This window comes from Primulina eburnea, chromosome 11 (assembly GCF_022965805.1).
Source record: "Primulina eburnea isolate SZY01 chromosome 11, ASM2296580v1, whole genome shotgun sequence".
Taxonomy (NCBI): Eukaryota; Viridiplantae; Streptophyta; class Magnoliopsida; order Lamiales; family Gesneriaceae; genus Primulina; species Primulina eburnea.
In genome coordinates this window covers 35,267,591-35,289,126 of record NC_133111.1, presented here as the reverse complement: position 1 = coordinate 35,289,126, position 21,536 = coordinate 35,267,591, and the positions used below count along the sequence as shown (strand labels likewise).

Here is a 21,536-nt window from a genome sequence, read left to right as displayed (position 1 = left end):
AACTTTAATTCCCTCACGCACTGAAATGAGGTTTGGAAATAGTTTGTCTATATTAATTACTTATATATTAATGTACACAATATGATGTATTATTATATGACATACAATATAGTTTGATCAATGTAAAAGAAAGAAGTTTGAAAGTCATTATTAAATGATATGGTGCATGAACAAAGTTGATAAATACGAGATAGTTGTTATAGAGACTCATTGTTGTCTCGTTTTCACAAATTTTGGCTCCCGACACTCCATCTCTATCACATAAAAGTTTATAAACAATTTAACGCCTGGATGTAACAATGTTTTTTTAGTAGAAATAAAAAACATCTCTTGAACGAAATGAGGTTTGGAAATAGTTTATCGATATTATTTAATAATTAATGTACAAGATAATTTATTAATAAATGGCATGCTATATAGTTTGAATGTGGAGGAAAGAAGAAATTTGAAATTCATCATTAAATGACACGGTACAACTCATATTTTATAATATAATAATGATAATAATAATATAATATAATAGTTTAGTCAAGTTAATTAATTGCTTATTAATTAATAGAGTAATAGTCCATAGATAGATATATATAAACTATTCTACTTTCTTGGTTTTTACAAAGTGCATGTGGATTTGCATGGTCCTAAATAAATTTGCTTAATCGAAAAAAAAAGCCTTGAATATTTTTTCTAATGGTAGTAAGTTTTATTACCTTGTCCCATTTCATACGGGGAATAACTTCTTCGTCTATTTTCTTCGAGGGCGAACACAAATAATAAGAATGAAAGAAGAACAACGTAGTATTTGATAACAGAGTTCTTCACTTTTATTTATTCAACTCCTCTAAACTCTAACATGATCCCAACAACTTTAATATCCTTATACGCTCATTTTAGCGTTGAAAATAGTTTGTCTATATTAATTACTTATTAATGCACACAAGATGACATATTATTATATGACATGCTATATAGTTTGAATGTGGAAGAAATAAGGAGTTTGAAAGTCATTATTAAATGACATGGTACATGAACAAAGACGATGAATACGAAATAGTTGTTACATAGATTCATTGTTGTCTCATTTTTACAAACTTGGGTCTCAGAGACTCCACCTCTGTCATCGAAAAGTTTATGAACTATTTCACGCTTAGATGTAATAATGTTTTTTAGTGGAAATAAAATAAGCATCTCATTAAACGAAATGAGGTTTGGAAATTAAATAGTTTGTCTATATTAATTACTAATTAATGTGCAAGATGATGTATTGATATATGTCATACTATATAGTTTGAATGCGGAAGAAGGAAGAAATTTGAAATTCATTATTAAATGACAACTGTACATGAATCATATTTCATTTCATTTACCTTAACTCATATTTTATAATATAAATATAATAGTTTAGTCAAGCTAATTAATTAATAGAGTAATAAACCATATATAGAATAGATACATAGACTATTCTAGTTTTTTGGCTTTTTACAAATTGCATGGTCTCAAAAGAATGAATTGGTTTATTCGAAAAGAGAGTTTTGGAGATTTTTCTAATGGTAGTAAATTGCAATATCTTGTCGCATAATGGGAAGAACTTATTTGTCTATTTTTATCGAGAGCGAACACAAATAATAAGAATGAAAGAAAAAAACTTTAGTATTCGATAATATATAGAGTTCCTAGCTTTTTTTATGCCGACCTTTCGGGAAAGCGAACGAGGAGATAGGAAGTTTGGCCAAGTTTTGATACATGGATTTTTGTGTTACATTAATTAATTATAATTTTTTTTTTTTGAAATCGAATTTAATTTTTTTGTATCACTGTTTGATTTCTGATGGGTCGCGGACAACTTTTTAAAATTACAATTGTAATTAGGCCATCTTCAATCTTTAATTCTATTATAATGCAAATTTTGACTAAAATAGTTGAATTTTTGCACCAAATTCAACATCCAACTCTAATCCATTTACTTCAAAGCTTATATCAAAAAAATATTTTCAAAATATTTTGTTTGTTTTATGTATATTAATAGTTATATTTTATATTTATTTGTTTTAAAACTAGCATTTTCAGTTTTTATATTGTTTTTTTTTACAAATTGTATTATTGCATAAATTTTTTATTTGTATATTATTATTATATTATTTATAAATTTATTTGATTAAATATATAATTATTAAATAATAAAATAAATATGATACTATTATTTAAATAATATTTGTAATCTTTAATACCAATATTTATAATAAATAAAAACAAAAAAATTTAAAATAAATAAATAGGAGAATTTTGGCGCAGAGAAAATGGGGTTGTGCTATTTTGCCAAAATAGCGCAGTTTCATTGTAGAACATTTCCTGCACTATTTTGGTGCAGAGTTAAAGATACTCTTACAATTATAACTCAAACTTCTACTGAATATATGTAAAAATAAAATAGAGATATAACGAAAATAACTTTAAAACCCTAACACGAGAATCGGAAATGACAACCATACCCACAAGACCCTTCAAAATATTATAAAATACATGGACAAAATAGTAAAATCAAAATTCATAATTAAAATTCGTAACTTTCATATAGGGAAAAAAATTAAACATAAAATTATAATATAATATATATATATAGATATAGAAATGTATAGATATAGATAAAACCTATCACGAATCGCTCTTTCAATTTACTACATTGAAATATCTGTAAGAAAATAATCAAAACTTTCCAAAAATTACATATGTAACTCATAGGAATCACAATTTATTACATTACCTGAGATCCAACGCTAAAAAAAACCATTAAAAAAATACAATATAATAAAATGATTAATTTGTAAATTCGTCACATATTCTTATTTGAGTATGTCTCTTGTGAGATGATCTCACGAATATTTATATGTGAGACGGGTCAACCCTACCGATATTCACAATAAAAAGTAATACTTTTAGCATAAAAATTAATATTTTTTTATGGATAACCCAAATAAGATATTCGTCTCACAAAATCTGATCCGTGAGACCGTATCACACAAGTTTTTTCTTTGAGGGTTTTTGTATTCCTATTTTTAAAAAAATTTAATTGCGATGCAATTTCTCATGACGAGCCATTTAATCTTGGTATCTTTCACATTGTCTGTGCTTTTTCACTTGGTGTTCTAGAAAAATACAGATTAAACCTGAAAAGTGAGAAAAACTCTCATTCAGGCAAAAGCATGCAATAAGCGGTCAACTCTTTAAATTAAATAATAATATTTAATAATAAGTTTTTTAAAAGAAAACGCAAAAGACTTCACAATAAATTTGTCATGAACCTTTCCTTTCTTTCAGACTAAAAGATAATAGTTGACTAACAACGATCGTCAAAAGTTTTATCCCATGTAATGGCAAAAACTTGTGTGAGACGATCTCACGTGTCGTATTTATGAGACGGATCTCTTATTTGGGTACTTTTTATGCTAAGAGTATTACTTTTTATTGTGAATATGGGTAGATTGACCCGTCTCACGGGTCTCACATGAGACTCACTCCCACATAATTTGTGATTTTGGGACTTATTTTTTTATGACTTAATAATTTATGCATTTATTCTTAAGATTTGTATGTTTATGTGTTATTTCATTCGTTAATTGATTTAATATAATTAAAATTATAATAAATTTTTTTTTAAAAAAAAAAAACTTATTTCACATTTAATTATATCGTTAAAAATCTGCTTAAACTTGTAAAACTTGAAGGTTGATTGCCACTCTTATACTGTTTCATTCCTTGTAAATTTATTATACATAAAATTATATTGTATTTAACATTTAATTTATATGTATAAATAATGGACGAGTATCAATTGGTAGGTATTAACAGGAACTACCAGCCATTTTTATATTGATAGCCATTTATAAATCCAGCGCGCGCCATACTCTACTCTAGCCTGGTCCGAGAAATTTTATTTTTCCAGCCCTCATCTTCAAAAATTCTCTTCAACTCTTGATGTTTAATTACATATATCAACAACAAAAAGAGATTAAATTTTTACAATCTTGCTAATATTTTATGGTCATTAAAATGGAAAGGAATGCAAGCAACAGTATCATGAGAAATGTTTCGGCAGCATGGAGAAACAGCAACGGTTTGGAAATATTTTCAGGTTCATCAAGGGATGAAAATGATGAAGAAGCCCTTAAATGGGCCGCCATCGAGAAGCTCCCGACATACGATCGTTTGCGGAAAGGCATTCTTCTTGGATCGAGAGGTGATCCTAGTGAGGTAGATGTAACCGATCTTGGATTTCAAGAGAGGAAGAAATTGCTCGACAGGCTCGTAAACGCTACCGAGGACGATAACAAGAGGTTTCTGATGAAACTCAAGCAAAGGATCGATAGGTACGTTGAACCATGAATTAATCTAGCTTTTAGTGACAAGAATGTTATTATATATTGTATATGATATACATATTCTCGATCCACTTATGCTGTGTGGTTTTTTTGTATGTAGGGTTGGTATAGAATTGCCTACAATTGAAGTGAGATTTGAGCACCTAAATGTTGAAACAGAAGCTCATGTAGGAAGTAGAGCTTTGCCTTCTTTCAGCAACTTCTTCGCAAATATCTTCGAGGTAATCAAAATCTGGCATGTTTAGAAGGAGGGCCGACTGTCCTCCGAACTCGCATCAGAAACTTTACTGAATTTTATTATTTTTTTATTTATCAATTTCGGATACGTACGATCCATTGCATTTGATTCATAAAATAAAGAGACAAGTACATCATATACGAACTAGGGGTGTTCATCGGTCGGTTCGATTCGGTTTTCGATTTTAAATTTCGGTTTTCAGTTTTACAAATATATAATCCGATATCCGAACCATTTTTCTTCGGTTCGGTTCGATTTTCTACCGAAATGGTTCGGTTATTTCGGTCGGTTATTTCGGTTTTGATACAATTATTTAAATTAACAATATAAAGATATTATAAAATATAATATGTTATCTTGTTAAACGATTTCTTAGTAAAATATTTAAATATAAAGTACAATTGAATTACATAAACAATAATCAAATCAAAATAATTCTTCATTCACTAATATCATATCAATAAATAATATAAAATAAAAATAACATTATTAATTTAATTAAATTTCGGTTTTTTCGGTCGGTTCGGTTTTGACATTTATAATCCGAAACCGAACCAAATTAATTTCGGTTTTAACATTTATATCCGAATTATAAAATTCAGTTTTCGGTTCGGTTTAATGTTCGGTTTGGATTTTCGGTTTTTTCGGTTTTATCCGAAGTTTGAACACCCCTAATACTAACACAGAGAAAATATTTGCATGCGGCACGAAGATCAAGAAAATTCCATTTTCTGATTTTGTTTCCTCTCCAATTTTCTTCGTCACGTCCTGATCTTATAAATATTTTCATACTCGACCGATCTATTTAAAAATAACGATTCAATTCATCGAATCGATTTAATAAAACGATCGGTCCGGAATACCTTTATATTATATAAAATAAAATAACATAATAATAATATATTTTAAAATATAAAAAAGTGTATATAAATAATAATATAAAATATTTAAATCTAAACAACAAAATACATACATATAATAAAAATATCAAATATAATATATATGTAGTTTAAACAAAAAATTACAAATAACATAAGATTTAATATAATAATAGTTTTAACAAAAGTTCAAAATCAAAATAATCATATATATATATATGTAACCAAAAATAAATTTTAAGAATTTAAATATAAAAAACAATTAAACTCATTGGTTCAGGACTGATTCTATTGGTTCTTGACCGGTTTTACAGTTAAAAAGTTTTAAGTACGATACAACTTGACCGATGACCGGTTTAATGTCGAACCTCTCGAACTGATGACTTCCACCACGTCAAGGGGAGGCCCTTAATAGGCTCTTATAAAATTTATCTTGCTCCTTTTTGTGGGTTTTCAAGTCACTAATTAAATAACAAATTAAATACTATATATATATATATATATATATATATATATATATATATATATATATATATATATAATAATAATAATAATAATTAAATAGCAAATTAAATACCCGATATATATATATATACACACACTTTTTAGTTCATTTTCTATGCATTAATATGCTAAAAGATCAATCAATTCAGGAACAAATTTAGTCCCGAGTGTTAATTTGTCATTAAAAATTAACTGAAAACTGATTATTTCTTTCAACAAGGTAGTTTATTTTTTCGTTCATATTGTTTAAGATCAAAACCATTCTGATGCCATTCTGTGATCAAAATCATACTGGTCCATTTTCCCATTAGTTTTAGCCGATAAACTATCATATATGTGGTAGCAAATAGATTAAAGTTGGTAAGCCTGGAGATGTTTCTGATATGTGATAAACAAAAGAGACCATAAATAGTTTTGGACCCGAAGAGGAGAAACCAAAAAAGTAATTATAAATCCCATGAATTTTGATTTATTTGAGACTGAGCCCGTTTCTAACGATCATTTTATGTACTCTTGCTTGCATTCATTTTAAAGGAATTCTCAAGCTATCTTCACATACTTCCTAGCAACAAGAAACAACTACTGATCCTACAAGACGTCAGTGGAATCTTGAAGCCTTGCCGGTAAAGGAGACTTGTTCCACTTCATTTACATTAATTGTCTCTCAGTTTTTCCAACCTAGCTTCAAACGTTTTTTTGGGCAGAATGACACTTCTTTTGGGTCCTCCGGGTTCTGGAAAGACGACATTTTTGTTGGCTTTGGCTGGAATTCTTGATCCTTCATTGAAGGTTAAGTTGCCATCTTATACTGTTTCATTCCTTAATGAATTTCAGGGGAAATATATGTTTAAAGAAGAGTTAATAATTTTTCCTTTCTTGATGATCAGTTTTCGGGAACGGTGACGTATAATGGGCATAGCATGAAAGAATTTGTACCACAAAGAACTGCTGCATATATAAGCCAACATGATGTTCATTTAGGGGAAATGACTGTAAGAGAAACCTTGGCCTTTTCTGCTAGGTGTCAAGGAGTTGGGAGCAGTCACGGTTAGTCTTTTTGCATCGGTTTTTCGACTTTGCATATGTAAAATTGGAAAAATACACTAACACAGTTTTTGTGTGAAATTTCTCCAGAAATGCTAGCAGAGTTATCAAGAAGAGAAAAGGAAGCCAACATAAAGCCTGATCCTGATGTGGATATCTTCATGAAAGTAAGAATTTTGCATCTCATCCAAAAATGGGATTGCTATTTAGTATATTTCTGTTTGTAGTTGTATGTGAATCTTTTTTTTGCTGTTTATTATCATTGGATCATGTAGGCAGCAGCTATCGAAGGCCAAGAAGCAAGTGTAGTCACAGATTATATCATGAAGGTAGCTAAATTTCAAGATTTCACTTTAGTAAGAGGGTTAATGTAGAACTTGTCCAATTGATCGATTCAAACTTTCAGCTGCTAGGATTGGATATTTGTGCTGATACAGTAGTAGGTAGTGACATGATCAGGGGGATCTCTGGTGGACAGAGAAAACGTGTTACAACAGGTGAATAAAGTTACATTTTTTTTCCAAATATCTAATATTGTCCACTTGCAACATAGACAAATATTGGGTCCCCAATAATCATGTCGACTCACAGCTTTTGGGATTCAAACATTACTTTTATACTGTTAAAGTAACAATCATGAGAAGAATTGTTCTATCTGCATTCTGCATATCTGGAAAAATATGAAGACAAAGTTACTAAGAACACTATAGTTAGTGGTAACAAGTTAACATTTAAATTTACAGTAGTCGAAACATATTGTTTTAATTAACTTGTGATACAGACAGTCACACAGTGTTGATGTATATGCTTAACACGAAACGCGCTTTAAAATATGACACATAAACACACGACTTTGTTACATGTTGGCAACTATATAAGCCATGTGTGCTTTCATTTTCAATAGAAGTTTTCTGTAGAAATATTGTGTTCTTTTGTAGTTCAGCAATGAAGCTTGACCATTTCCGCAGAGATCTTGTGCTTCTTAACACACAGGACTGCAGCAGTTGTTGCTCCTCCTTAACAGTATACCCATCGAATAATTTCAATCATTCTCAAGTCATGAAATAAAACACCTATCCATTTTGAGTCTATTGGCATATGAATTAAATTATATAAATGACATATTTGCATTCACTGACAAATGGACAGCCTCTTATCACAGGCAATTGTTTTGCTTTCCGACATTATGTTTTTTTTATGCGTTCTTTAACAAAAATTATCAGGTGAGATGATGGTTGGACCAGCAAAAGCTCTCTTCATGGACGAAATATCGACAGGATTAGATAGTTCCACAACATTCCAAGTAGTGAATTCCATTAGACAATCCATCCATATCCTCAAAGGGACAGCTCTTATTTCACTACTTCAACCTGAACCGGAGACTTACGATTTGTTCGATGATATAATCCTTATGTCAGAAGGACAGATTATTTACCAAGGCCCCCGGGAGAATGTGCTCGAATTCTTCCAATCTTTGGGCTTCAAATGCCCTGAAAGAAAAGGGGTGGCAGATTTCTTGCAAGAAGTAGGAATCAGGAAAAAAGAGTATATTTTGGCCATTTTCAAACTTTGGTTATTCATTTTTGAATTTACTTCCATGCAGGTAACATCAAAGAAAGATCAACAGCAATATTGGGCAGATAATGATAAGCCATACAGATTTATTAGTGTGAAAGACTTCGCTGAAATGTTTAAGGTATTCGAGGTCGGGCAGAAACTAAGAGCCGAGTTAGCAATTCCATTTGATAAACATAAAAGCCACCCTGCTGCATTGACAACTAAAGATTATGGTGTCGGCAAAAAGGAGCTTTTAAAAGCTTGCACATCCAGAGAACTCTTGCTTATGAAGAGAAACTCGTTTGTTTACATCTTCAAGCTCTCCCAGGTCCGCATGCTTTACTGGTTATACTAAAAAAAGTTACGATTCACAGTTCATTTGAACTGGTTTCTTAGTTTAATATCTGGTAATTTAAATCAGTAACCACAAGACTTTGAGTTACTCGCGGAAACCGTAGAGTCCCGAAAAATTACAATGACAGGGTTACTCAGTTTCTGAATTGTTTAGTTTTTCATTTCCACCTTACAAATATACCATAAAATTTTGAAGTATTCAAGAACTCGATCAAGTTGTGCTGCCCTAGTTAAGAAGACTCCAAAAGTATTATATTTTACCGAACATAGCAAGTTGTTATTTGGCTATATTCTAATAGTTCAGTAGTTTGAATAAACAGGTGCAAGCACCACATATTTAATGATGTATTACTGAGTGATGGTTTCTTGAATCTACCTCTAGATAAGCGTGATGGCTACCATTGCAATGACGGTCTTCATACGACCAAAAATGCACCGAGATAGCGTAACAGATGGAAGAATATTTTCTGGATCGTTATTCTTTGCTGTCACCACTGCTACATTCAATGGAATGGCAGAGCTAGCCTTGATTATTCAAAAACTTCCCGTCTTTTACAAGCAAAGGAATTTTTACTTCTATCCTGCATGGACTTATGCTCTTCCGAAATGGATCCTCACGATCCCTATCAGCGCAGTTGAAATTGGTGCTTTTGTTGCAATAACTTATTATGAAATTGGTTACGATTCGAATGTATGGAGGTAAAATTTAACAACACGTTTTTATCTTGTTCAGAGTTGATATATCAGTAAAGCAAATGCTAAGATTGATGACCATGATTTGTCTCAGGTTTTTGAAACACTACCTGTTGCTCTTAGTTCAGATTCAAACGGCGTCTTCTTTGTTTAGACTTATCGGGGTTGTGGGTAGGAACATCATCATCGCGAACACTTTCGGGTTTTTCATATTGCTCCTAATGTTCGGCTTGAGTGGCTTTGTCCTGGCACGCGGTATGTACTGTGTTTTTATGTTGAACAGATCAAGCATTCATCTTGAAATTTTATTTTATATAGATAGTTTTTAAAAGCTTCTCTCTAAAAAACACAGAACCAGTTTCATGTTCCGACATATTAGTGAAAATCAGATTTTTTTTCTTATTTTTAAAATAGACTGCGAGTTGGAACTTGGAAGTCCAAAGATCCACATTTCTTACTTCTTACTTTGGAAAGAAAATACCTTTTGAAACAATTTCTACATTCAAGCGCACTCTTAAGTTCTTTCTTATCTTTTGTTTTGAACAAAATTTCCCAGGAAGCGTCAAGAAATGGTGGATATGGGGCTACTATATATCTCCAATGATGTATGCTGAAAACGCGATTTCGGTTAACGAGTTCAGAGGGCATAGTTGGAGACAGGTAGTTCTGATATCCAATCATCATGATATATATGCCTGTTCTTGCAATCAAACATGCCGAGACGATATTCAAAATTTTCTCATATTTCGAAGGTTCCCGCGAATTCAAATGTATCATTGGGAGTCCAGGTTCTGAATGGTATTGGGTTTTTCTCCAACTCGTACTGGTATTGGATCGGAGCCGGGGCATTAGTAGGCTGGATGTTACTGTACAACTTCTGTTCGGTTCTCGCTCTGACTTGGCTCAACCGTTAGTATCTCCATCCTTTTTGCCATATCGTTCCTTATTTGGTGCTAATATATGTTGTATAATATGACTTTGCAGCTTTGGGGAAACCACAAGCTATACTGCCCGAAGATAGCACCGAAAGTGATAACCAGAGTGGCATTTCAACCGAAACAAATCGTGAGTTATCATCCCAAGATTTGCCTCATGTCTCGATTCATATTTATAAAACATTGATTGACTCTCAGATAGAGAAGATCAGCGATCAAAAAGGGACGTCATTCTTCCATTTGAACCACACTCTATCACGTTTGATGAGGTCACATACGCGGTCGACATGCCTCAGGTAACATAAAGGTTATTAGGGAAACCAAAACGTACGTGTGTACATTTTCTGAAAAAAATTAGAAAAAAATATACATTAATGAACTGCAGGAAATGAAAGATCAGGGAGCTAGTGGAGAAAGATTAGTACTTCTCAATGGTGTAAGCGGCGTTTTCCGGCCAGGTGTTCTCACAGCTCTAATGGGAGTGAGTGGCGCTGGTAAAACGACGCTTATGGACGTGTTGGCTGGTAGGAAAACTGGTGGATATATCGATGGACGAATCATGATTTCTGGTTATCCTAAGAAGCAAGAAACATTTGCTCGGATTTCCGGTTACTGCGAACAAACTGATATTCATTCCCCTTGTGTTACGGTTTACGAATCTCTACTGTTCTCAGCCTGGCTTCGTTTGCCCTCTGATATCGATTCTGAAACCAGAAAGGTACATCATATCAAAGTTTCTGTCGGAACAGGTCTAAAAAGAGTATATATACATATATACGTTTAAGATTCAACATTTTTTGTATTTCAGATGTTCGTTGAGAGTGTGATGGAACTCGTGGAACTGACACAGTTGAGAGATGGACTGGTTGGCTTACCAGGTGTCAGTGGTCTTTCGACTGAGCAAAGAAAGAGGTTAACTATTGCTGTTGAGCTTGTAGCGAACCCATCTATAATTTTCATGGACGAGCCAACTTCAGGGCTGGATGCAAGAGCTGCGGCCATAGTCATGAGAACGGTCAGGAACACAGTCGACACAGGTAGGACTGTCGTGTGCACCATCCATCAGCCTAGCATCGACATATTTGAAGCTTTTGACGAGGCAAGATTTTTTAAAAACAAAAATAATTCCAAGATGCTATTGCCTAGTTGGTTTTCACGAATCGCTCTTTTGCGCTCTTTTGCTAACAGCTGTTCTTGATGAAACGAGGGGGACAAGAGTTGTATGTAGGGCCACTAGGTCGACATTCCTGCAACTTGATCCAGTACTTTGAGGTGAGTTTTCGGGATGAATGACGTGATGGAACCCCATTTTTATTAAATTTAATGTGTTCAAGAAAATTCGAATCCAGGGAATTCCAGGAGTTAAGAAAATCAGGGATGGTTATAATCCAGCAGCCTGGATGCTTGAAGTGACAGCTTCATCTCAAGAAATGATCCACGGAATTAATTTCACTGAACTGTACAAAAACACAGAACTTTACAGGTAAGATCGTTCACAAATCAGCAGATGATTTATCCATGGGTAATTTCGAGAAACTCAACTGAACTTTGAATGAAATTTTCAGAAGGAACAAAGCTTTGATAAATGAGTTAAGCACCCCGCGTCCTGGGTCTAAAGATCTATATTTTCCTGCTCAATATTCTCAACCATTTTTAACACAATGCATAGCTTGTCTATGGAAACAACACTTGTCGTACTGGCGCAATCCTCTTTATTCGGCAGTGAGGATTGTGTACTCGACGTTTTTAGCAATCATCTTCGGCTCAATGTTCTGGGATATTGGTGGCAAAAGGTAATCAATAAGCAAACTATTTCGTACATCATTTTATTTTCAAGAACTAGATTCTTGTTTTCATTGTCAAAGTTACACATCACAGGGGAACAGAGCAAAATGTTTTCAATGCGATGGGATCTATGTATGCTTCGGTTTTCTTTCTAGGGGTGCAAATCGCCTCGTCTGTACAACCTGTTGTGTCCGTTGAGCGAACAGTTTTTTACAGAGAAAAGGCTGCTGGATTGTATTCTGCTTTGCCGTATGCATTCGGCCAGGTAACTAGACCACTCAATAATCAAGAAACTAGAAGTAGAAACATGTTTAGAAAATGAAGTTTAGTTTCGATTTTTCGTTCAACAGGCTGTAATTGAAGTCCCATATGGTTTAGCTCAAGCTACTATTTATGGAACCATAGTTTATGCAATGATCGGATTTGAATGGAGAGTGGCAAAATTCTTTTGGTTTTTATTCTTCATGTCCTTCACTATACTATACTTCACATTTTATGGCATGATGGCTGTGGCAATGACTCCAAATCTCAATATTGCCAATATTACATCGTACGCGTTTTACTCACTATGGAACCTCTTCTCCGGATTTATAATCCCCAGACCGGTATGTTTTAACTGGCGTCATTCGCAATATAATGCGTGTTACATGTGCATGAACCTAGGATTCGAGTGAAATTGCTTAATCTTTGTGGTTTTGTTCATTGTTTTGGTGAAGAGGACACCTGTGTGGTGGAGATGGTACCATTGGGCGAATCCGGTGGCCTGGAGTTTGTACGGGTTGGTTGCGTCTCAATTCGGTGATTTGGAGGAGCAGCTTGACACGAAACAATCGATCCGAGAATTTGTGAGAGACTACTTTGGGTTTAGGCATGATTTTCTTGGCTTGGCTGCTGGCGTTATGGTTGGATTTGTTGTCGTATTTGCTTTTGTTTTTGCATATTGTGTCAAGGCTTTGAATTTCCAAAGGCGATAGGTATACAAGTTTCCTTGCTTTTTGTTTGCATAAGCCGATGGTCTTCGTTTTAGGATCATTCTTTGGTACTTCTTGTTTGTTTTCAAGTAAGTGTGATGTACGTTGAACCAGTTAGTTTTGAAATAAAATTACTTAATCTAAAAAATGAAAATACCTAGTGCATATCTTACGATCAATGTTAATAATTCATTGTCTTTTTAAACAAAAGTTTTAACTTTAGAGTAAGTTTCTTGTGAGCCGGTTTCACGAATCTTTATCTGTGAGACGGATCAACTCTACCGATATTCGCAATAAAAAATAATACTCTTAGCATAAAAAGTAATAATTTATCATGGATGACCCAAATAAGATATATGTCTCACAAAATACGATCTGTGAGACCGTCTCACATAAGTTTTTACCTTAACCAGGTAGGTGCACGTGCGATGCACGTGGGGATATATAATGAGATATATGTTTCAATAATTGTGCAATAAATATTATAGAGTAAGCAATTAATTGACAAAAGTTTTAAAACTAAACAATAGAGAGATAATTCTATATAATAATAAGATATCATATCTATATAAGATATAGTACGATAATAATTTTCAATTAAGGTTACAAACAACAAAACAAGGGATCACACAAGGGATGTAAAACCAAAAACTAAAAGATAGCATGCATTACTATATGACATAAGTATTGTAACCATCCTTCGTTAAAAACCACAAATCATTCACTCTAATGTTCTTGTTTTATCTTCATACTCCATGAATGCCCTGCTTTGTTAGCCTCATTTGCTTTCAATCTTGTGGAATAAATGTTAAAAGTTTCATTGTCTTCAAGATCGATTGTATCGCGCTTCTCGGTTTTCCTCTTTTTTGTGCCATTGTTTGAGCTTGCTTGCCATTTTGATTGTCAGTTTGGTTAGCAGCTGTGATTTCATTGGCTAGTGTTGAAATGTCTTCCTATATCCTTATTTTGAAAATGATCTTTCGGTTTTTCTACCCCATCAACTATGATATCTAGAATGCTGTCTTTTGTTTTTACTGATTTATCCAACTTGAGCATGAATTTATAAGTGTTTTTGTTGAGTTTTCTTAGTGGATTGTCCTCAATTGCTTCTCCAGCAGGCTGCGTGGTACAATTTTTGAAAACAAAGTAAGGAGCTCTTATTTGTGTTTAATAATATTTATTGTTTAATAGTCATTCATGATATCATTACCTCGTTATATTTCGTTGTGTAATCTTCCAAAGGATATCCAATGAACTACATTGCAACTTCTTCAAACATTGTTATTTGTGCAATATAATTTCCATCTTCGATCAAAATTGTCAACCTATACCTATAGAAATTTAAAATTCTTGAGTATTTAATAAGTTTCCAACGATTTCTTAGAAAAAGTTTACGTGGCGGATGCCACTACCTTTGAACAGCGACAACATCTAATTTGGTGCAATTTAAGCAATTTATGTCGTTTGGACTCTTTGTAACGGCTTTGCAACAATGATTGCATGCATCGTACCATGGACATGAGATATTTTCAATCTCATTTATGACACCTTGTAGGCATTCTACATGTGAACGAGCAATGTCTATTTGTATTACGTTTGCTATGTGATTTGTTTCAAAAATTTTAAAACTTGAATAATTATTATATATATTGAATAAATATATAGCAAAGAATAGTGAAATAAAATATAATGTCAATAATGTTCAGCAAACCTCTGTTAAAGTTTCTCGGTTGGTTGAAATCTCATGTATAGTCACGAGTTGAGAGTCACTCATCATCTTTTTAATCCAAAGATCATTTAGTTTAATTCCGTTTACGTCCGGGACAACCTATAAATTTTGAGTTTCTTTAAAATGTTAGGTAAAAATTGAAATTTTAAAATGGTTAAAATTAATGTATTTTTGTGATACTTTAATAAGTATTTGTCGATAAATAAACAGGGGTTTGACTCACTTATGCCCAGTTTGGTACGATGGATTGCTGCTGGATTACGATATTAGTCAAACGTTTGGTAGGTTTTTAACGTAACCATTAATATCCATGGGCCCGGGAATGTAGCACTGTAGAACCGTGAAAAAGAAAGAGTAGAATCCCAAACTCAAGACGGTATTGAGAGTCCTACTTTGCACAGTAGAAGAGACATGTTGTTTAATTTCCGAAACTACCCTTTGCCCTACTTTTAAACGTGCTTTCTCTGCTCTCCATTTCTATGCTTCTGTTGCAAATGGCAGCCGTCCTTGGTCGTCGCGGTGTTTAATTTCACTTCGACGTTGCAACTTCGGTCCGTTTGCCTTTGAAGTATCAGGTAATTTGTAAATTGAGGAAAAAAAATTTCTCTTTGCAACACTGTGTTTGTCTTCGTACAAGGTATTTATCTTCCGAACCATTGACGAAAGAGAAATTTGCTTCGCTTTCTTCATACGTGTTTGTGTTACAAATAAATTACCTTTCGACTATTATTGAAAGAAATTGTTGGTCGCTCTTTTTTTTTGTGGAAGTTCGTTTGTAACTGTCGAATTCCGTCACCAATATTTTAAGTTCAATCCAAAATTTGATGGTCCAAGCGTGCATTCCAACTCTTCTGTGACAAGATGGACATAAATCGTAGAAACCTTCTACTGGTATTAATTGTACAACAACTGCTGTTTAGATTGATGGAGTTACGAAAGATAAAAAGTTAGGAAATCATACAACAAATAATATATTCATAACATTAACGTGGATGCAGAAAGAAAGGAATTGAAAAAAAGCAGGCACTCACCATCTAAGATAGGTTCACAATGACTGCATCTTTCATGCCTCAAATTTCTCGTTTCACCCAACCTTCTATGGTGTACACCGTTACTCAACGTTCCACGAAGGACAAAATTTCTGGTGTACTAAGCAGGAAGGCATCCAAAATAATCAACCGAAACCAGAACTACAATAATGTTCTTCTTCAGATATAGAACACATCGAAAAAAATTAAAAATAAAAAATTTTAAACGCAACTACTTTGTACACCATCACCTTAACTTCCTTTGCCGGATCTACTTCCGTAGTAGAGAAGATGTGTGAGGTAACAGAAGCCGCACCGTCGAGTTCGCGATTAGTGGGTAGATCTGTGAATGGGGAGAAAAAGATGAATTGTCAAATCCACAGCGGTAAAGGGTAGAATTGGAAATTTAATTATTACAATAATACTTTTCCGGACAAAATAAATTGAACCAAACGAAAAGGAGGTTTCAAGAGTAGTACTAAATGTCCACGTACCACATTTTATTATCCCTTGTATTATCTCTTAATTATTAATCTCATCCTACGTACCAAACGTAACGTTAGTGTCCATTAGCAAAATTTCTCTTCTGTACCCAATTACATCATTTCTCGTAAATCAGTGTAATGGTTTGACGTTCTTTAGGAAGCTGATTATGTCTGCATGTTTATTTCCATCGATGCCATTAGAATTATCTATGGATTATTTAAGCATTCTCAAGAGAACGATGTAGTAAGAATGTAAATCCAAGATTTTTGCATAATCGCGATAATAATTTGTAATTTTTTTGAAGCTAGGATTTGCGCAATCTTCGGGTATCTATATCATTATAAAATGTAAGATTTGCAAGATTATCTAAAGTTAGTGGATAATTATATCGTGTACAATATTTTTGGAGCTCGAAATTTAAGATAATATTGTGTATATATTTTGAACTTGGGATAAATAAATAGATCATGATCTAAGAAATTAAATAAGAAATTTTTGGATATAAGCAGTTAAATTTTGGGATATATAAATACAAGTTATTGGTATAAGATTAGAGATGAAAGATTTAGATTTTGGATATCACCCAAGATCATGGATAGATCACGATTATGGATGAAGATTTGATTCAGGTTTAAACGAGAAGATAATACACGATCTCGATAGCAATCACCCTTCTATAAATAGGAGAAGCTCCCATTCAGAATTTTCACATCAAATTTCGAGTTTGGCTCTCCAATTTTCGAAATTCCTCTCAAAAAATTTTGCACGAGTCATCAAAATTCTGTACGAGTTCAGAAATTCGTTTCTTTTGCTCCATTTTTCGGAATCCGATCTCCATCGTTCAGAATGTGCTTCAATATGTTTCGAATAATATATCCAAATTTCGGCCAAATCCAAAGGTTAGTTTTTTGTCTATATCCTTCCCAAAAAAACAGCTCAAATTTTAGGCGAGAAACAGCATATCTACGGTGTTTCATCCATAAACCGGTTAAAACAACATCAAACCCGATCTCCACCGTTAATAATTTATTTGACATACTTGTGAACGTACTGTCCAAGTTTGAGCCCGATCCAACGGTGCAATAAGGCATAAAGAACTTTTCAAAACGACTGATTTTCCGGTAGATGTGTTTCTGCGTTTTCGAAGTGTCGGTTGGGTGATTCTTCTAAGATTTTTGGATTATTCACGTTTTCTTCTAGTCTAAGGTAAATGGGCTTGTTTTAAAATATGTTGCGTATGAATTATTTTGTTTTCGAAAGTTTCAGTCGAGCACCGTCTTTCTGTCTCTACGTTTTTTTATGAAATTTGGTACGTTATGTGTTGGCACTGTGAGGATTCCCTGAAAATGGATGGAATTCCAACATATGGTCCTTAAAGGTGGGATAGAACCGTTCTATGGCCTCGCCTCCTTAGAAGATTAAAACTTAGGGACTGACGTCAGTAAACCGTTAAAGGTGAAAAATCGCAGTGCTGTTATGCTATGATATGAGTACGATGTTACGATTATGAAAAGCATGTTGTATGTATATGTTGGTTTCGAAAATTGTGTAAGTATTTTTATGTTGTGCTCGAACGGCCCCCACTTGTTGAGTATTTCCCAAAATACTCACCCCTTACTCTACCTTCCCAGATAAATCAGAAGAAGAAATAAAGAAAGAAGAATCAGACACCAGTTTTTGGACTGATAGTGGACGCATGAAGAATTTTAATTAATAATATGTTCTCGTGTGTTTTTAATTCAAGTTGTAAACGCTTCCGCAGATTTTCATCATTTTCAGGTAAAGACGATTCTATTTTTATGGTATTTATGATAAATAAACTGGTTTTGGTTTATACTGTACTACGAGGCTTGTTGTTTATCAATTATGTGATTGTTGAATAACGCCGATGTCGACGGAAGGGTTGGTATTTCATGTTATAGCATCAATATGGTTATTCCATTGTATTCATGGTTATTTATTGTGTGGTTTTGGTATGGTTAAGTTGATGGTTGTGTATTTGAGGAGTTGTTATTGTTGTGAAGGTATAATGTTTGGAGTTGGATTGATGGTTTGGATGGTTTGAGCCAAATAGGTAATTAAGGTGTAGCAACGATATGAAAATTTTGGTATTTGTTACGGTTTTTAGCATAATGAATGGGATATTGATCCAAAGGACATGAGGCCAATTGCATTAGAAAGATAAGATATAAGGCTATAACTTTCTTATTTTGAGTTTTGTTTAACTCATTAGGGAAGACGAGCCAAAAGTGGCCCGAAGTGTGTCGTGTGTTTCATTGTTCCTGTACTGACACATGTTGGGAGAATGAGCATAACTTTTCATTCAGACCTCCAAATGACCTGAAATTTGGGGAGCTTCAAGAAAAGACATAGGGCTACAACTTTCATGTTTACCACTTTGGCTAGTTCGCAAGAAAAATTGCAGTTTTGGCCCCTAGAAGTGGGTACACGGACCCCTACACGGGGTCCGGGTCTTGCCATGAAAAATGAGTGATTTCCCGAGCGTACACGGACCTTTACACGGAGGAGGGCACGGGGTCCGTGTATTTGGCGTAGAAAACATAATTCTAAGAGTTTCTAAGCCAATAAATTATTCATTTCTCTCTTCCCTCTTGCAACCATCGACTTGGGAAGCTAGGGTTCTTCATTTCTTCTCTCAATTCCTTTTCCTCTCCAAGGTTTGCATCTTCAAGTTGGAGGTGTGATCTTCATATCCTCAAGAGCAAGTAATCAAGGTAAGGGAATTTATCTTTTGGGTATTTGGATGAAGTGGAGGAATGGTGGTTTAGGCTTGAATGATAGTTTATAGGTTGAAAATGTGAAGTTAATGGTATAATCTTGATCTTATGTTGTAGGATCAACTACCAAGAAGCTATCACAACAAGTTCTATTGGTTGTAAGTGGGCTTTTTTCTTGAATGCATCTCATGGCCTATATGTATGATTGATGATGTTGTTATTGTTTCTAGCTCATTTAATCCATTGATTATACACTTGCTATGTAATGGTTCATTGATTGAAAGAAAAGGGAAGGGACTTTGATGCCATTTGCTAAGAAAGGAGCTAGTTCTAATTCATGCACTCCACATGTTTGATAAAATGATTCAATGGTTCTTTTTATGGCTTGATAGTTATATGGTGTTGGTGGTGCTTCTAGCACTTCTAAACCCACATAACGAAAGTTAATCAACATTTAACATGTACAGTGACTGATTTTGACTGCAATGTATATGTATACCATCGACGGATGACTTATCAATGTCATACAAGGAAAATGAAAGAAATGGTTGATAGAATGTCATCTTATAATTGTTATCTATATATTCCATTGAACGATGGCGTTTCCTATGGTTCTATTGTAATGATTCCTTTCTTTACACTATTGTATATGTAATTGTTATTGAAAGTTCCGCTTACTGAGTTTTGTGAACTCATTCCAGTTATGTCATGTGATGCAGATAAAAAGGAATAGCGATGGAAGTGTTGAGGCATGGAAGGTGCATGTGCCAAAGCTTGGAGAATTATATTTTGTTAAATGGTTTTGAGTATTGCACCTTGGTTCATGTTTTGAACAAGAAAATTATGTTGCATCTTTTGTCAAACACTTGGTATTTATGGAGATGGGATTTATGTGTATTTTGGAAAGATTGATTGTGGTAATGTTTACTCTGTTTGCTTGGGGTTTTTGGTAAATCTATATTTAGGTGCAAACTTTGCCAAATTTTATTAATTATTACTTTTCTCCAAATCTTTTATAAGGCTTCCGCATTATAGCATTTATAATTTAATGTCATGGGTTAAGGGTGTTACATTTAGTGGTATCAGAACAACGTTTTTCGGACCAATGATTTGGCACATGTCTTCCTATGCTTGTGACACTTCGGTATGTATCTTTCTGCATCTTATTGATGTATTGGTATGATGATAAGCTTTACATGTAATATGGTTTGAAAATGATTTTTAAATTGAGATGCAATATAGGAAAATGCCACCCAAGATAAAAGCTCCTGAAGTACCTCCTAGAAGGAGAGCCGGAGAAGATCGAGAACCCGGTCTCGGGGCGTGACAAAGAACGTACTGTGATTGGTCTCGTGGTTGAATTCATGATCAAGCTCATCGAATTTTCGGAAAATAAGATCGAGTTTTCGGCCATCTTGCTTTTCTGGATATTCCGTGACCAGTGTTCCAACTTGAATAGTCAACTCGAATCGTGGGTGCACATTTGTATATGTTGGGTTGATAGGTCTGGCAATAGGGTTAGTAACCAAATATGTTTTGTTTGTGCGGAAGGATTGCTGAAATTGCTGGATAACATTTGAGAAAATCAGACCATGGATCATTGTTCCCTGCGTTGGTAATAAATATTAAGTGAATGTATTGTTAACAAATTATGTCACAAAACAAATCAAGTAAGACGAAGAAAGTAAACCTGAAGGAATTTTCAAACTAATTAAAACAATAAGGTATGAGAGAGTAGTTGTAAGACTTAAGGAGATTAGAATGATTTTGATACCATTAAACGGGAAAAACTCACTTCTTCGTTAATGAATATCATTTTCCAAATTGTGATGATGTTGCCTGATGAAGGCTTAGCTTATCAGGTGAAAGTGACCAAGAGGCTCTTGTGGAACTATATTGAAAAGGTTCACAAGGATATTAAGCCTCTCATGCGATAGGTTTTAATTGATTGTTGGTGGAGGTCGCCGAAGAATATAAATTTGTTTCTGACACCCTTTTATCTCCCCGTAGACTACATCGATTTTCTGGTGACATGAAGAAATAAACTTCAACTTCTTTGTGTATCTTGCATGTTTATTGAAGCGTGTTTCAGAATCCCTTTTATCTTCCCGTAGCCTACATCGATTTTCCCGTGACATGAACAGAAATAAACTTCAACTTCATTGTGTATCTTACATATTTATTGCAGCATAAGAACTTTATTCACTCATGTTTTTTGTGCAA

At 33.7% G+C, this 21,536-nt stretch overlaps 1 protein-coding gene and 1 long non-coding RNA gene across 2 annotated transcripts; both read left to right on the top strand.

Annotated features, from left to right (window-relative positions):
• The first annotated feature begins 3,856 nt into the window (after positions 1 to 3,856).
• Positions 3,857 to 13,486, top strand: LOC140805269 (pleiotropic drug resistance protein 1-like). Its single transcript, XM_073161522.1, has 24 exons — positions 3,857 to 4,361; positions 4,474 to 4,594; positions 6,528 to 6,616; positions 6,698 to 6,782; positions 6,881 to 7,040; positions 7,128 to 7,204; positions 7,313 to 7,366; positions 7,444 to 7,534; positions 8,261 to 8,562; positions 8,641 to 8,922; positions 9,331 to 9,647; positions 9,736 to 9,896; positions 10,198 to 10,301; positions 10,394 to 10,550; positions 10,626 to 10,706; positions 10,775 to 10,872; positions 10,962 to 11,294; positions 11,385 to 11,675; positions 11,765 to 11,848; positions 11,926 to 12,059; positions 12,142 to 12,369; positions 12,455 to 12,626; positions 12,712 to 12,966; positions 13,078 to 13,486. Exons 1-24 carry the CDS (start codon positions 4,033 to 4,035, stop codon positions 13,333 to 13,335), a joined length of 4,263 nt encoding a protein of 1,420 aa, XP_073017623.1. The 5' UTR covers positions 3,857 to 4,032; the 3' UTR covers positions 13,336 to 13,486.
• A 1,807-nt stretch (positions 13,487 to 15,293) lies between these two features.
• Positions 15,294 to 20,229, top strand: LOC140805756 (uncharacterized). The gene is made up of 3 exons (XR_012112328.1): positions 15,294 to 15,636; positions 18,207 to 18,354; positions 20,033 to 20,229. It is a non-coding gene; the product is annotated as an uncharacterized lncRNA (long non-coding RNA).
• Positions 20,230 to 21,536: the final 1,307 nt, after the last annotated feature.

What these genes read in the sequence shown, in the direction of transcription:
- LOC140805269 (XM_073161522.1), top strand. Translation starts at nt 4,033, where the DNA reads ATGGTCATTAAAATGGAAAGGAATGCAAGCAACAGTATCATGAGAAAT. An exon ending in TGCCGTATGCATTCGGCCAG is followed by an intron (nt 12,627 to 12,711) that starts GTAACTAGACCA and finishes TTCGTTCAACAG; the next exon opens with GCTGTAATTGAAGTCCCATA. An exon ending in GATTTATAATCCCCAGACCG is followed by an intron (nt 12,967 to 13,077) that starts GTATGTTTTAAC and finishes GTTTTGGTGAAG; the next exon opens with AGGACACCTGTGTGGTGGAG.